Genomic DNA, 18629 nt, shown 5'->3' with positions numbered 1-18629 from the left:
TTTTTAACCAACGTATTTTACTCGCTTCGAATTTACACACCATGATGACATGTACAGTTATCAAAGTCATGGCAACTTCTCTCAAGTAGTGCCGAGAACTGACTAAGCTGGAAACAGCTTATTCTATGAGCCAGGCACTTTCTTTCAACATTATTTTAATTTTTTAAAAATATCTTCTTTAGTTATTACTAACTGCAGCCATGGATTTTAGATCTAAGAATAATTTTAGTCTGCGATAAATTATTTACTTTGAATAACACCTAAGTGATTGTTTGAACTTTATTAAGGTCAGAATGATATAGAGAAACGTTTTATAATGTATGGCGCCTGCTACCATTTTACAATACTATGATGAATTTATAATTTTTTTAATTTCATTGATGATTGGCTTGAGTGGTATTCCGATATCTGTTAAACATTTAGAATATTAGAAACGTATGGTTCGTCAAATGTTTTAGCATTAGATAACATTATAATTCATATATTATTATTTCATCCATATTCATTTGCATAACTTCTTTTTGGTACTGAATAAAATCTCATTCATGATATTTAATTGAAGTTTCACTGCTGTGAAAATATCCGCTTATAGTGGATTTGTTTAAAAGAAAACTTTTCCATATTTTTATTTCAATACTTTTTAATTGACCAGTATATGTACTAATTAGGAGGATTATTAAAAGTGGTGGAAGTAAAAAGCTGGGAAAGAGCATAATATAGTACACAATTTATTAAAATAGTATATGTTAAAAATCTGATATCATATCATGAGTACAAAAAAAAATTTTTAAATACATGCATGCAGGTAAAAACAATTTCGAAAAAATCTCTGATTTTACCCATTTCTAGACTTTCGTAAAAACTTAAAAGTTAAGATTTTCTCTTGCAGGAACCGAACCTGGGTCAAGTATCTTTGCTATAAATATTCGGTATTGTTTCGAATATCCTTAACACTGTCTATTCCTCGAATCAAATCTGCCGCTTTTTCTGCTATCATAATGGTGGGAGCGTTGGTATTTCCGGAAGTGACATGGCGCATGACGGATGCATCTAATACTCGTAAGTTGCTGATACCTTTCACTCTAAAAAAAAGTTTGTTTTTAATTAAAATCAATACAAAAATCATACTTAAAGTATTGTCATTAAAATATAAACGTGTAGCAGTCAGTTTTTGATAAGGATAAATACAGAAAAACATCTAAGTTGTGGGTCGACTACGGCAGCGTCGTCGTTGTAATTTCCCATTCTGCACGTAGAAGTCGGATGGAAGAGAGTGTTCATATAATGTCTTAGTCTACATATCCAGTACTCATCAGAAGGGTAGGGCAGGGAGTTACAGGGTGGGTAGTACTCTTTGTAAGGGTCAGAAGGTGAGGCACCCACGGATCTAAACGCCGTGGTGTAAGCTAATCGCATCATTTCCTGTATTCCTGAAAAAAGGGGATATTAAATAGTTACACATATGATTATTTGAAAAAATTAACATCTAGAAAGAAATTTTTGTTAAGGCATTTTTGATTAAAAAGGAGGTATACTTGGTTCCTGTACGTAACCACCCCTGCGAATGTGTTTGGAATGGTTTTTATATCGTTGCTAAGTATGTAATAAATCTAGAGGTGCTCGAATGAAAGTTTACGAGACTTCAACGAGATTTGTTCAGTTCCTGTGAAATTTCGAGCGGAAGTATAAGTGTTCGGATAAATTCTCAAAATACGTTAGTACTGGTCGATTTTCCTATCATATCCTACTTGGATTTATGCTAAAACATCAACATCTTTTAAGATGTATGTCTTATTTCACCATCTAGCGGTTTTTTAAATTAAACGATGATATTTAGAACAGAGTTATTGTTCGTTTAAACCACGTGAAGAGTGGTTGATAATATAAACATTCGGTTGCTTAAAGTCCGAACATTTTTACCGGGTGGTAAATCTCAGGTGAGGGCGGGTCTTAATTATTAGAGGTGTGAAAGCCTCCGGGGCTTGCAGTCTACCGTGGTCGTGAACGCTGCTAATTACTATCCACAGGAGGCAAATTAATACACAGGAAATAAAGTATTAGTCAGAATTGGTCTTAGTTTAAATATCTTACTGCTCTAATGACCATATGAAGCGATTTCATACGGAAATGGTATTGTCGTCCGAATTTTCTCTAAGCACACGTGTGTAAAGCACAATTGGAAAAATGCAGTAAATTAATTCTGCTATAAAAGTATAACTCAGTACATTGTGTTTAGCACTTGAAATTGTTTAAAAAGTTAATTTTAACAATTATAATAGTATAAGAAAACCATACGATCAGTAAGAATGTGGAATGTAAAGACAGCCATTATACATCGACAATTAATGGAGTTCGTTTTCCATGGAGTGACGTTTACATGCACCAACTTCCAACTTAGTGAATTACCAGTAAATATAGCTTTAGTAGCACATTGTACGTTTGTTGTAAAAAAGAAAATTTTACATGTTTTGGAGCTGTCCATGCATTTTCGTGGAATTTATAAGGTCACACACATTCAACATAATTCAAATATAAACTGTGCGTATTTTCAATCACTGAATAATTATTTTTCATAATCAATTTTAATACTGGTAATGTTTGAAAATCAATTTTCATCCCCCCCCTTTTTAATACATTACGGAAGATATCAAAGATCACGTTGTTAATTGCTAGTAAACAGAAAACCGCGGACCTGGCAAGATCACGCTCGGACGATCACGTCAATCAAACTGGGTGCTATTGTTTCAAACTTGATTGACAAGCGGCATTATTTTGAAGTTTGTACAGGTAAAAAAGGGGGCGTTTGTAAAATGTTCGGCCTTTAATAAAATCATAGCCATGTTTGATGCTTGTGGTGTGCAATACTATGTTGTTTTTTTAAATTGGTGAATGTTTTGCATAAAAACTTAGTATATCGAGCCATTTTCAAGGAACATTCTGCATAAAATAGTACAGTCTGTTTCACTATTGATGTTATTACTAGGTCAGGCGCGGATCGAAAATTGATTCTTAGGGGGATCTTTATTACGCATGTTAATTGTCGCAACAGCAGAAAAAAAACCCTTTTTTGTATGGTTACATTTATTTCTAGAACACATTTTATCCAACAATTAATGAATATAGAGTTTAAAATCAATAAACCTCTAGAATTCATATTTGACTACAAGTACCTAGATTCTCTAAAATAGACTATAAACACGAGGCACGATTGAAACTGAAAGTGTCAAATAAAACCACTTGATCTAAAATTTAAATGACAATAACATTCGCAGGGGTGGTAACGGCTGCTACTAAATCACCGATTTCAACGAAGATTTTTTTTATCGAAATCTAAAACAATCACATTCATCTCTTTAACGAGATATAATCATTTCGATTAAAGTAAAAAAAAATTGTCTTCTCTATATAAAATAAATCAAAACGTTTGATTTATTCCTCATATTAGAAATATTACGTTACAAACGGAATTTTGTAGTCAACAGTTCCACACAAAATAGCTTTTTGGGAGTTGATTTTAATCAACTCTCCTATGCAGTTACTCTGGCAAACCGAAACTGAAACAGTGTTTTGACCTAAGCACAAATCATCACCGCTGACAAGAGTTAATTCTTGAAAATAATCGATAAATTCGATGTAATGTACGCTGAAGTATTTTTTTAAGGATTTGTTTTTATAAATACCTAGAAATAGTCAGATTTTAAATAGTACGAACAATTTAGGAATTTTATGCAGTCGTATATATTCTTACGCCAGAGTTCAATATAGTCTCGTTCAACCATCGGCTGTCTCCATACATCTCCAACAAGCAGAGAGTCAGTCTATATTTAGAGGTCGCATCATCAAGCTATCACGTGACCTGGTATCTCTTACTTGTCGGAGATTAACGGAGACAGCAGAGCATCTAGTTCAACGAGACTAGAGTTCATTTTTGGTTGGATCCATACACTTTTTGAAATATTTTGAATACTGATACATAGTTTGATGAAATCAATTCTATTTTTTAATATTACACAACATGATTCATATGAGGTTTTCTCGAAATTCTTGTCGGAAAAGTCCGAGAATCCATATTATAAAAATATGCGTAATTCAAATAGAGATTATAGACTACTTGCCAAGGAAAATAACATCGTTGATTTTAAGATAAATAAAAATCGATAAAATCACCTCCCGTCAGTACATCAGTACTTTGATTATACACGCCAGACCATTTTCATTATTGAAATTATAATTTAGAAAATAACCCTCTAATATTCGATGGTATTTTTAATTATTAAATGTGAAATTATCTATAAAAATGTTATAAGATCATGACTTAAATCTTGGATTTATTAGAATATAACGGTTATCATGCCTTGTGTGTAAAAATAGCAAACAGTTACACACATTGGATTTAGTTCAAGTGTAGGGTTTGTAATAATAAATTGACGTGACAAAAACGTCTGTAAATAATGTTAATTCGCCAAATCATGAGAATGTAGATTTCAACAATATTTTTCTATGAATTATATGGTGGACATTGTTCATAAAACTTTTTTTTAAGAATATAAGACTTAGTTTAACCGTATGATAGTAATTTATTGCAATATCTGTCGTTTTATTTTGACAATATGATACAAACAACGCGAATTAATAAAGGCAACTCTAAACGATCGATTGAGTAAAAATTCCTGTGATCGATATGACGTCACAATAAGCAGTATGATGCATATTTTAATCAGAAACATGTCAATTTTTACCTTATCTCTGGTCTAAATTATAAAAAATACAGGCGTAAAATGTCACTAGAAAGTCTAACTGAATACAATTTAATTCCGGTTGTAACGCGCTTTCTGATTGGCTAAAAAAATATTGTATATCGTATAAAGTATGTTGCCTACGTCATAGTAAGACTAAAGTCAAAAACGTATTAATCTGCCTGACATTACTTTTAAATTTTGTACAATTTGTTGTTATTTTAAAGATCAAATGACTGTTTACATCTACAATTAATTGCAAAAAATTAAATTATAAGCAATGAATTCGATATATATTAGTTTTATACGATATGAAATAATTCGGGACAGTTTACGCTTTTTTATAAACCGCTGTTTATAAAGCGTCAGCTGCCCAAAACCATTTTATATCGTATAAAACAAATAAATATTGAACTCATACCTTAATTATCATTGATGAAGTCACATGCATGTTTAATAGAGGAGATCATGTCGGTAGACAAATCATCGGAATGCAATGTAAACAATATCGAAATAAGTCTTATTTCATACTGATACACAAGATTTAGAGGAATGTCAGTTTTGATATAAACAGGATAATACGGGCATGGATATGTGTTTTTTTTTATAAGCGAGTGTTTTAAGGTAAGTAGAGATACATTTAGTTGGCTTGACCTATGTCAGTGTGTACAAAAAGGCAAAAGTTTAACACTACCCCGAATATTATGAAAGTTGAATTTGGCATATATCAAAAGCATATGACCTAAACTACTTCAAAAGTGCTGCTAAAATCCTGGGCTTCGTTGTTGTAAGTAAAAAATACATAGTATTTTCAATGAAATTAAAAAGGTCGAGGGGGTTTCCGATTATTAATGACAATATTTATTGAATGCGATTAACAATAGGATTCTAGTAGTAATACTAATAAACATGACCTAATTGCCGATCGAATTATTGTATCATGCATACAAATGAACTTCGGGGTAGTCTTACACTTTCTGATTTTTTGTTAAGGTATAAAAATGACTTTTTTTAACTGTCACGTTATACCATGGCACGGCCATGATTCAAAGATCGACCCTATTCCGAAGTAGAAAAATAATATCATGGCGAACACATTCACTTGGTTTTAATATTCAGCACAGGTTTCTTTAGAAATAAAGAATTTTTCAATTGATCATTATATTGACGGTCATTAAATTCGGAGTAGCCTTAACCTACACGCGAATTCAGCAAATATCAAATAAAACAAATGACAACACTGGTATATAAGGAAGATACTACATTTATTCGTGTCCTCTCAAAATAATAAACGTGTGGTGTTTCTATAAGAAATCCTTATAGTCTCCTCAGAACAAACAACTTCCTGTTGTCTATGAATATACTTTTAAAAAAGAATACATACCTTTCATGAAATTATTTATATCATCCGGGTGATCTAGATAGTTAGGATCTATGAGAGGCGGATCAAAAGGGTCTGTGCTCTGGAGTCGAATTGTCCCTCTACTCTTTGGTCGGAGAAATATGTTTGTTGCAAAGAATGTTCCTCCAGACTCTTCTAATATTCTTTTTAAGGAACTTTGAAAACCATCTGCTATCTTAACCAAAAAAAAAAATACATAGATATTAAACATTGCTGTTACAAAACAGATCAATGGCTATCATTCTTTATTGAATCTAAAATGAACAATCGATACTTAAGAAGCTATCTTTTGTTACTCTATCAAATGCAGAATCATGTCGACATACAAAAAAGTGTTATTTATTTTCACAGATATTTTTTTTCAAATCACCGGCGACGAGAATGGTTTCCTAACATTTTCTCATGACCATTATATATGTATTTGCAGGTTATAATCAGTCTTTTTTCTTAATGAGCATTTTAACCCAATTTAACAAATTTTAGCGAGAGCACATAATGGGCAAATTGCATATATTTCATTGTACACAGAAGTATGTAAGTTTTGCCGATGATGCATTGGGATTACAGTAAAACAGTTTTATAACGAAGTCCCAGGGACGGGTAAGTTAACTTCGTTATTAGCGTAATTCGTTATATCCGTCAAGTTTACAACATGAAATAGAGACTTAGGGATTGAAATTCACTTCGCTGTAAGCGTCAATTCATTAGAAGCGTGTTCGCTATAACCGTGTTTTACTGTATACGGAATGATTGACAAACGGATTGACCAGGTGAACAATTAATGCAACGTTTTTAACACTAACTGTGTAGGTCTTTAACTAAAAGAAGAACTCCTGACAGTCTGAGTGACAGAACAAAATCAAGTAATGAAAATTATCAGGTCATAATTATTTTAGCAGTATACTTGTATTCTGAAGAGTGTAAATAATAATACCTTTGGATTCAAGTTTGACAATTTAGCAAACTCATTTGCGAAGGATGGTGTAGCCGGGACACTATAAAATGAAACTTGGAAGTAAGGGGGTGCCTGTTTGTCGTCTCCAAAAAACGCATCTGCCTCTAGATGTGTTTTTGCTAAGGGACCTGTGTCAATGAGTAATATAGTGCTTAATAAGGAAGTATCAATGAATAGGTATATCATACACGGAGTGTAAAACATGTTCTTCCTTACAGGTATAAAATAGCCATATCGTATTATGTCAAAGAAATATCAAGAGAAAATGTATAAGAATTAATGTGAATAATACCTGACCTGAACAGTTGGTACTGCAAGAAGGACCAGATCCATGGATTAAGACCAGAGGAAGAGTTGTCTCGGAACAACAAGAAGAGCATTGTATGGTCCTCTAAGTTATTACCTACAGGTAAGTCTGCTTCCACTGGAATCTGATATTGTAGTTTTGGCAAAAGTAGCAACAAAATAAGTATTGTAAAGTAATTTTTACCTGATAAACATACAAATGTATTTGACACTCTTTTTTCAATTTGTTTTCTTACAATTCTATATGAATTCTTTGAAAATATTGATATAAAGATGGAATCTTCTCTTTCGTAATAATTGTGAAAACAGCACAGCTGACCGATATATTGAAATGTATCATAATACAATTGAATGGCAATAATCGATTTGAAGGGTTTTAATGATATAAAATAGCGTTGCAAAAAGTGTTATCGTAATATTTACATTTTTCAATGTATTTGTTTGTTATTACACTACAAATCAAATTTGTAGCGTAAAAACATCATTGACGCAAATTTCCTACTGTGCATAACTTTATTAAATGAAAATAATGTAAAAATGCTAAAAGTTTAATATTTAACTCTACGGTTGCTTATATAATAAACATTCATCAGTATAAAAAAAATCAATCATATCATGAGGCGATAACTATGGTCGGAACCTGATCAAATCAATCATAAAGCCATTCTGGTTTCATTGTATTTGATTATGTTTCGACCATAATGATCACCTCATAATACTAAAAAAAATATTTTCTCATTCCTTAATTCAAATCTACCTTTAAAGCTGAAAGATGTTCCTTTGGTCCGATTCCTGATAGCATAAGAATCTGAGAACTATTAACGGCACCACCAGAAATAATCACCTCTTTCTTGGCCTTAATCAGGTGTTTAACATTATCTTTTATAAAGGTAATTCCTACTGCCTTTTTGTTCTCTATCAGGATCTGAATTATTGTGTAGGTAACATTTTTATATATAACACAAATAACATCAACCAGAATATATATATATATATAATATATTTGTAAACATCGGTGACTGAATTAACGAGGCCGGGTCTAATTTGTTCTAGATTTTTTAATAAAAATTTCTACGTGAATTTCTACTGATATAATTATTTTTTTAAGATAACAAAATCAGAGATTTACCACATCAATCGTTTAGAGGGTCATCTCAAAGTTTGTTAACTTTCAACATAGGACCCTATATGAGATTTTGCTTGAAATGCCTCCTAGACACCCGATCCTGCCTCCATCTTTTTAGATGTCCCTGTTGCACTGCTTTGAATCTGTATTTCGTAATATGGATTTTTGAAATGGTTGACGGTCTGTTATTGTCATTTGTTTATCAATTTAGGACGTTTGTTTTGTTTTTTGTTTTTTTTACATTTTTCAAACCTCTGCCCTAGGGATTTTATATTCTGTTCTACATATGAAAGTTATTGCTAAAAGGCATCAAATGATCAAATAAAAAACCTTTTTACCTTCTGATTTGTTTTTGGGGTCTCATCAATTTTTTTTTTTTTTGCCCGATTTCCGAGAATTGTCAGAAAATGGTTATTTTTTTTTTTTGACAAAGGTGGAAATGATGATCTTTATAGTTATATAAAAACATTCGGAAATATTTAAGTAATAAACATATTAAGGGTCATAGATATAGAATACGTGGCTACTGTCTTGAAATACATGTTTTAAGCTATGTTTAGGCGGGGTAAGAAACGTGACAGAGGGCTACGCTTCCTGAACCCTTTTCACGTTTTTGACTCGAGCCTAAGTAAAGCTTATATTCTTCAAGGCATTTATGTCTATTATACAATATAAGATCAATTTTACGCCACAAATGATCTACTTTCGATAAATTTCGCTGAATATCTGCCGTTGAACCCATAACGCCATGGCACCAAACGAGCAAAAAGATGACGTCACAATGCAGATGAAACGCTGCGCGAAAGCGTGTGTACTCGAACTGTACTCGGCATTGTTAAGTTATCCTTATACACCAATGTTTTAAGTATAAAGATATCACGAGATACCTTTGTAACATAAGATTTTGTTGTCACGTGGAGATTTGGGCGATTCATTGCAGGTCGTAGAAACGCTTTTGCTGTACTCCATCTCTCACCCTTTTTGACAGTTTCTTGACCAAAACAAAAACCTGAATGAATGTTTTAAAAAATCTGGTTAAATAAATGTATATTTAATTATTAACATGAATTTATAAAGATGGTTTCAAGAGTAAGTGTATTATACTGTTGAGGTATATTGGAGATACTTATGTAGGTATAATACCTGTTTGTGACTCTCCATTACAGTCCACAGTCTTATATCCTAGCTCTTCCATACCCCGTTTGTACACCCGGTCACTGAGAGAAGTCGCTACCCCAGAACTCACGACAAGAGGCCCACCCCGTCCATGGTAACATAGAAACAAAAAGCATATGCAATACATCAAGACCAAACGATATGGAGTCAAAGAATTCAATTTTAATTGTCCCCCTGTGTCTTTCATCAGTCTGATATGTTGTAAGAATTACAATAATTAATGTATTGTCAATGGTTCTAGTCAAAACCCTGTAAGTTATAAGTGAAAGAGTGTTAAATTGTTGAAAAATATCTATATATTCTTCATCAACGAATTATAACAAACTGCTGGGTTTTATATTATTAGAAAAACTCGAATAATTGAATTAGTCAGGTAAGGTATTTGAATGTCCTCTGATTTGATAAAGTAAGGCAGGACGTCTTTGTAGCTCCATCCCTGACATCCCTCTTTGGCCCATCCATCAAAGTCATGGCGGCTTCCCCTCATGTAATGCAGGTGGTTTATGGAGCTAGATCCTCCAAGTACCTTTCCTCTGGGCCAGGCACTTTTCTGTCATCACAAATAAACTTATAGTTTATAGATTTTCTCGTGACAAAAGAAAAACTGACCAACAATGATAATGGAAAAAATATTCTAAGTATTGTAACCAGAAACGCAAACTAAAAAATTTAATGTAATTAATCAACTAAATATAATAAACATTCATTTTAATAAAAATGCAGAAGAAAAAAAATCCGTGTTAATGCATATTAAGATCCACTGGATGAAAAATCAAGTTTCAGCAAAACTGAAACTATATGGAAACCTTGCTGAAACTTGAAGTTGAAGTTTCATGTATAGTTTCCGCAATGCGGAAACCATTATATCGATTCAGCAAGTATCCGTTAGGTTTCAGTCAGCAGAAACTTTAGTCTAAGATTCCTGATGGTTTCCGCAATGCGGAAACTAAATTTGAATCGTGTGAATAGTTGTGTAAATTTTTATGGAAATATCAATCAGTTTCAGAACATTTCCGCTAGGTTTCAGTATGCTGAAACTTTAAGTTAAGATTCCTGATGGTTTACGCAATGCGGAAACTAAATTTGAATCATGTGAAAAGTTGTGTAAATTATTATGGAAATATCAATCAGTTTCAGAACATTTCTGCTAGGTTTCAGTATGCTGAGACTTTAAGTTAAGATTCCTGATGGTTTACGCATTGCTGAAACTATTACTAAAATTGATTTGAGTTTAATAGTGATATCATTTATTTTCAACAGGTTTAAGTTTAATTCTAGCCTAATGATAATGAATCCGTACATACTAAAATGTATAGTAAGGTTTCAGCGTGACTGAAACTATATGTATACTTGTAACTATCTTCAAATGTGGCAAATAAGGCGATTAAGAACCTTACTAAGTAATTAATTGAATTTGAAAAGAAAAACTGATGTCTGATCTTGTTTAATGCATATGATGAAATCATTAATCTTAGGTACTCGGGCACGTGTATACATGTGTATACATTCTTTGTCCAGGTGACCTCCTCTGTGATTTTCCTGTATATTCTGTGTGGATTGCATGTTTTTTTCTGTCAGGAGTGAACAAAAGACTGTTACATAACATATACACAGTACGAAGCGTGAGTTTATAACTGGAGCCCGGCGGGAATTTTTTTTTTTCAATTTGTGTGTACCTGAGTTAGAAAACTGATAAGTAAATTATAATTATTTAGTAAAATAAATTAATATACCTATTTTGTAAGACTCCTTCTTAAATCATTTAGTTATCATTTGAAAGAACCTTGAGGTACAGTAACTAATTAAGCAAACAAATTAAGGTAAAGTCGTTGTAAATTTTTACAAATCGTACCAAATATTCGTACAACCTGAAGTTTAGAGCTAATTCATTTCTTTTTTAATACCACGCCAAAACATGTTTTATTCTACAGTTGATAATAACAAGTAAAACCCACTTGGAGTTTGAGTCTAACATAATAATTGTTTAATTATTTACATGCATTTCAGACTTTACTGCATGTATGACTGTATCATGATTCACTGGCGTCGGAAGCAAATTGAAAGTGGGGGGGGGGGGCTAGACTAATCCTCAGAAATAATCAGAAAAAACCCTAATTCCCAAAATCATGAAAATCCTAATCCGTGGGGGGGGGGGGGGGGGGGGTATACCTATACTATATACTTCCGAAAATAAATTTCCCTACCCAAATTTTTTTTACCAGAATCATGAAATTCCTAATCCGTGCCGGGGGGGGGGGGGGGGGGGGCTAGTATGCCTAAATTACTCCAACTTCTCAATCTTTCAAGGTAAATTTAGGAACAATTACAATTCCGGCGAGAAAAAGGGGGGGGGGGGGCTATATGCCTATTGGTTAAGTCTAACTTTGCACTAAGCCCCCCCCCCCCCCCCGGGTTCGACCCCTATGTGATTCGTGCATTTCCATACTTTGTATAAAAATACTTTCTGTACTGTAAACACAGATATTGATACATGTTTATGAAACATGCACATGTTTCTGTTATAAGATATAATAAGCATTATTTATAATTTTACTGACGTTATACGTTATATTACAAAATCAGTTTAAAATCCAGCACTAGCCATGTGGTGCACGTGATTTTAATCCCATTTTATAAAATTTGATTATACATTCGTATACATTTGATGTAGAAAGTATACCAAATAATTAAAATTATATTTTGTTTATATATCAGTCCGACGTGTACGTCTTACTTCCCGGCTTGTTTAACGCGTTTGTATTTTAATTTCATAAGTATTCTTAACGTACTGTTCATCGCATGACCAATCAGTGCACATGTGTAACTGTAAAATGATTGCCATCAATTCATTGTAGTTGTAAATTCACCGTACGGGTGAACGCTGTTAACCGGACCCCGTTAACTGATCGGCATCTAATTATATTTGTGATTTCTGTGTGTTCATGCAGAACCTGCTCTGTGATGAACATAATTTTTTCACACCTCTATGTTTTGAATAAGAATATGACCGTGCTTAGAATCGCGGTGAAAATTGGACAAGTCAAGACTAACTTGTCAGTAAACTATATATGGCTCTATCATATTTAGTTTGGCAAAATCATCAATACATGTAAATAAAATATAGTTAAAGACAAAATCTGATACATATGTCTCATTAAAACTTGTTTGATTTCATTAGACATTTGTAAACAAACGGTCGGCCATTTTTTTTTTTGGTTAATCACGTGTTACAAATACAATTGTAACAAACACACGCCAATACTTTGTCGTATTTAACCAGGAAATACTGACCCCGACAGTTCTTATTTAAAATAAATATACATGAAAAAAGTATACTATTCGGTAAAAAATGATAATTTTGATTAAACATTATTCATTTTAAACTATCCCAAGATGCACTTTTCCAAGATTTAGCGGGTTCTGATTGGTCAGTATTGGCGCACTTTATGATTCCGAGCGAAGGTTAAAATGGACAAGAAGGTGCTGTTGTAAAATGGAGAATTGAGAAGCATTAATAGCCTCTACAACAAGGAGATGATGCAGGAACGAAGAACTCATGTCAAAGTAACTTAATTCACAATATAGATACTCCCAATAACATTTTCAAGGCTCTAATTTATCTCTCATTTGTAAACGAGATCTCGCGCCATCAAATCAAGATGGCGTCATTTTTTCAAACTTGGTTCGGCGTTTTAATTTTTATTACCGTAATTCTTTTAAATATACGTTTTGACCAAGTTAACCATTAACCAACTTTATCATTATGCATGAATATCAAGATTATCCAGGGTATACACATATATAATTATATAAACGTCCCTAATATATGAATGCTTGGTTGGTAAACAAGACGAACAATGATTCTTTCGCACATTATACAATACAAACTCTAAATGTAACGAAAAAAAATTATTAATTAAATCCGGAAAATGAAATCTTTCACGTTTTTCTTTTTCAGCATTGACAGCATACAAAGTCAATGTTTCGGTGATTCGGGTGAATGTTTTGACCAGCTGGACGATGTGAACGCAAGGTATTGCTTTGAAATTGATTATTTTCACCATTAACTTATACATGTGTTGGATGTTTATAATTTACTGTAGTAATTTTTGGGAAATCCAGGTCTAAGTTCTTGAAAAGGAGGTTGATGAGGGGGGGGGGGGGGTGAAACACACTTATTGTTGATAAGTTTTTCCATTGTTCAACAAACAATAATTGAATCAAAATGAAAATAACATAGCTCCAAACATAAAATGAAACATTTTAGACCAGATACTACTGTAGTCATTATATGACATAGTTTAAACAGCAACTGGCAACTGCATAGTAGCTTCTGTATTCAGAATTTTATTCAGAATGCTTTTATTACATGTTAGGCTGAATGACTTATGTTAATTGTTTAAAAATCTAAATGAAACTTTATTATTCATGTTTAAGATAAATAGAACAGACAAAGTACAGCCCAGTGAAAGGAACAAGTTCATCGCAAGAAGAAGAATTTTAATGCTACCACTGTCCAGAACTACTAAGTCTGCTGTAGCCATGATGTGATCATATGAGTGCTTCACCGGTCTGGACAATGCTCGAAAGTCCCCCAAAAAGGCCTAGTTCCATAAACTACGACTCGGGTTACATCAACAACAGCCAAGGACACTCCTTATTGATTCGAATGGACACATCTCTACAACCCGACTAAACCTCTGCAGAACAAGACTTTTTAACTGTAAAGTATTCTCATTTCAAAAAACCTATAAACTATAAAAGTTCTTTTTTTATATGATCAAATACCAGTATATTACAATGTCTGTCTGTAAGCTAGAATCTTAGAAAATCACATGGTTTTGACTTATTAAATGATTGATTAGACCTTGCAGATATTAACTTTCATTTTCTTAAATAATTTGTAAGTTATATTTGCAAATATTGCATAAAATATTAGACTCCATGTAACATATATCCTCACACCTCGAAGTTGATAAGTGTTAACTACTTTTTTTTCCATTTTCTTTGTTTAAACATTTATTGATAAATTAGTTTTTATTTGCAGTAATATTTGAAACATTAAGAAACCAATCTTAAATGTAAAAACACTGCATTAGGAGATGAATGCATGGGTCATAGAAATGATAAAATACACCAAACAATATTCAATTATGTCGTATATGAAAAAATATAAAGACAACATATACCCCATGTATTACAATTTTTATATAGCAAAATTACTTGGATGGAAAGTTATTTCCATGTGGGTTTTATTTTAATCTGTGTTATGTAACTAATATATAATTGGAATTAGCTTTTATATCATAAGTAAAATGCTGGTATTGATGAGAAGTGTAAGGTGAATGATCTGTGTGATACTTTGTATTTTATACATTCATCCTACAAAAAGCAAGTACATGTACATGTAATAATACTTGTCATATTAACAATGTATATTTTACTTCATGGCTTGGATTTAAAAATATTAATGTAGGTAAAGTAGTTAAATGTAGGAAGGTAAACCGTGTGTAAAGAAGAATATTCATCAGGAATGAAGTGTGTTGCAATCAGCATAATTAATTAAATGTGTACATCATATTTTTGCACATGATTTGACAGACTACTCCATTGTTAGCTTTTTATTGGCCGACAAGCTTTTCATATCTTCCTCTGGGTCATCTATTTTAAAAATACTGACAGGCTTATGATATTAAAATCTGATCAGTTGGTACATCATGAGTGGAAATGAAAAGTTCACTTTGGACTTAATGGATTATCAAAAAAATGATATCAAATCTTGTTCTATTGTAAAACATTAGCTTATATTACTGACAAAGAAAAGGTTTATCCCAACTTGTAAGTGGGTCGCTTTGACCTCATTTTGGAATTTATTGACATATTCAAATCAAATCTGGGTCATACCTCTATAGTCAACTACTATCTTGTAGTGTATTTTTTTTTAAAGATGGATACTTTAGACTTTTCAAAAATATTTTATGGTGTACATATTCATTGTAGTTCAAAACAAATTGAGACAAGTGTATCATGTTCATGTAACAGTGAAGTTTTCTATGTTTATTCATGTACGTGCAGTTATTTTGTAAATTGCATTCATATTTTTAAAAAAGTAAGATCTTTGTTGCATTTTTAAAGGGAGATTTGATAGGCATTTAATCGAGATGAAAAAAAATACAAATGTAAAGATTTCTATGGGAGTTTTTTTTCTTGTGCAATTTTATCATTTTTTAAATAAAAGTCCCTAATAAGGGAATTGCCATATGGATGTTTCTTCATTATTGTATATTGGCTGTATTTTATTTATTATTGGAAACAATTTCAGATTTTTGAACAAAATAAATTTGGAACTGTTTGAAATTGTTTTGTTTTTACATAACGTAGAAACCTTGCTCAGCTTTTGTGAAAGCAAAAATATAAAAAGTTTCAGTAAGTTTCAGTTGCGAAAACCCTTTGTAAACAATATGTTTCCCAATTGTATATGGAGGTTGAAACTATGCAGAAACTTCAAGTTTCAGTAAGTTTCCGTCGCGGAAACCATTTGTAAACAATATGTATCCCAAACGTATATGGAGATTGAAACTATGCGGAAGCTTCAAGTTTCAGTAAGTTTCCGTTGCAGAAACCATTTGGATTCATGGACAGCTTAAGTTTCAGCACTGCGGAAACTTAATGAAACTTGAAGTTTCCGTGCTGAAACCTGTCGGAAACTTAAAGTAACCTTAAGTTTCCGCAGAGTTTCCAAAGGGTTTCCGCAGTGCTGAAACCAGATATTTCATCCAGTGATACTAACAATGTATATTTCGACTAATCCAAGGTGGTCAACTGCTGCATCGAACTGCGAACCATTTGATTTAGCTAATAATATTGAGCCAACATTTCATTTTTGATTTATATGCGTCTGCTTTAGTAAATTACAAGTTGTTTGTCTATATATGTACCTGTTCTTTTAATCCTATTGAGGATTTTTCCTGGGGTATGGTTTTAAATGCCCAATCCTGTTTTGAATTTATTAATTCCGCTAAAGCAACAGGTATATGCATAGCTTCATTTTCTTCTTCGGAACCTCCGGCTTCCACGATAAGCACAGTAGAAAGCACGTCTTCCGAAAGTCTGTTGGCAAGGACACATCCGGCTGACCCTGCCCCTACTGTTGAGACAAAAACATTTACAATCTAAAGTATTTTCTAAAAGACAGAGCAATAAAAGCAATGCTATTTTATATTACCAGATACCCAAGCTACGAATCCAATTGATTTTAATTGTTAAAAATGTAGAAATGAATTATTTATATATATATATATATATATATATATATATATATATATATATATATATATATATATATATATATATATATATATATATATAATAGAATACTCTTACCTATAATAAAGTCGTAGGTTTCATTTAAAACAAAGTTATCTTCTTCACTGACCAATCTTTGCTGATTTACATAGAAATAAAACAAAATCCCCAAAACAGCAGCTAGCGAAGCCCCTAAAGGCGCCATGTCTGCAAAATTATTAAATTTGGTAAGTCTTTACATTTTACAGTTACCAAATATTCTTTTCCTATAACTTGCGTGCATTGAAGCTCCAGATTGTTTATTAATTAATAACATATAATTTTTGTAATTCATTTCTTTTTTTTTCAAATATTAAACGGCAACAGAATGACATAATAGATTTGGTATTGGAAAAAATACAAAATGTTTTTTTGTTTGTTTTTTTTTTGTTTTTTTTAACATGAGGCAGTAGAAATGCACAGTACAATAGACATTGGTTCTTACAAAACAAATATCAATTATCAATTATTCATCAAATCATTGTGATTGCTAAAACACTGTTTAAAAACAGATACAGTAATTTCATGGCAACATCATTTTAAAGCATGAAAAATACTAGAACAATCTTACAAGTACGATTTAATATGAACTTTTTTTTTTTATTTCACAGATCTGTTTACATATATACAATACAGTTTGATAGATCCACACAGTGTTTTTTTATTGTTACCTGGTGCTCCCTTTTTATATGTCGATATGGTTTATTTCTTTGCAACGAACACGTTTACAGTTTAAATATGTGTCGTTTTATCCATTCATCGAGATTTTGGTATATATAAAAAAAAAAAAATCAAATATCTTATTTGACACTAAGTGGCTTCCATATATATGTATTTATGGTTTGTTTTAAAATGAAAACAAAAAAGTAAGTGTAAATTGTAATATTGTATAAGGTGTAATTTTTATAATAATGTACAAGTCGACTGCATATAGAATATCTAAGAGTTTTTATTAATTTGGTAGTATTAATCATCATTAAGATAGATGAACGTCATAGATTACAAGCCCTTAGTTGCAAATAATCGAGTTTTGAATCCATTGTATGCTTTATTGTTGTTTGTATATAATTTCCCTTCATTGATAATTTTCATTCTGTAATTATGTCATTCTTTTTCAAAATATTAATCACTTTGCTAATTATAAATCGAGTTTTTGATCCACTGCATGCTTTATTAATGTCTTTTGTAAAACTTTCTTTAGTCACCTTTTTTCTGTAATATTGTCCAAAGTTTCAAATTGATTTAAGTTTGCTAATTATTAAATTATTATGGAAACGATAAAAAAAATTCTCAATTATGTGTGGTCTAAATGAGTAAGAAAACGACTAATTTAAACTGCAAGATTTTTCCTGGTACTTTATCTTACGTACAGTGGAATGATTTTAAAATAAACAATTGCTTTTTAATTTTTTTATAACATTATAATAATTTTGTTTAGAGTTTAACAACGATAAAACATGTTGGTAGATCCAATGCAATATATTAACTATCTCTACAAACTATAACACAGGGAATTAAAAAAACCAAATTACTATTAGTAAGTATGAATGGAACCCCGTTAACTAAGAACGTTCACAACGTATG

At 31.8% G+C, this 18629-nt stretch overlaps 2 protein-coding genes across 2 annotated transcripts in view; both read right to left on the bottom strand.

Moving 5' to 3' along the window:
* LOC128184816 (alcohol dehydrogenase [acceptor]-like) overlaps positions 1 to 18629 on the bottom strand; it is a 76152-nt gene that overhangs the window by 35151 nt on the left and 22372 nt on the right. The window lies entirely within an intron of this gene.
* On the bottom strand, positions 734 to 17297 carry LOC128184824 (alcohol dehydrogenase [acceptor]-like). Its single transcript, XM_052854427.1, has 11 exons — positions 17085 to 17297; positions 16640 to 16848; positions 10062 to 10251; positions 9669 to 9800; positions 9413 to 9534; positions 8157 to 8324; positions 7386 to 7524; positions 7073 to 7221; positions 6121 to 6313; positions 1197 to 1430; positions 734 to 1080 (listed from the first exon to the last, which is right to left on the bottom strand). Exons 1-11 carry the CDS (start codon positions 17209 to 17211, stop codon positions 917 to 919), a joined length of 1827 nt encoding a protein of 608 aa, XP_052710387.1. The 5' UTR covers positions 17212 to 17297; the 3' UTR covers positions 734 to 916.

This window comes from Crassostrea angulata, chromosome 5, assembly GCF_025612915.1.
Source record: "Crassostrea angulata isolate pt1a10 chromosome 5, ASM2561291v2, whole genome shotgun sequence".
In the NCBI taxonomy this organism is placed as follows: Eukaryota; Metazoa; Mollusca; class Bivalvia; order Ostreida; family Ostreidae; genus Magallana; species Magallana angulata.
Note: the sequence above shows the minus strand (reverse complement) of the source record. Positions and strands in the feature narration are given on the sequence as shown.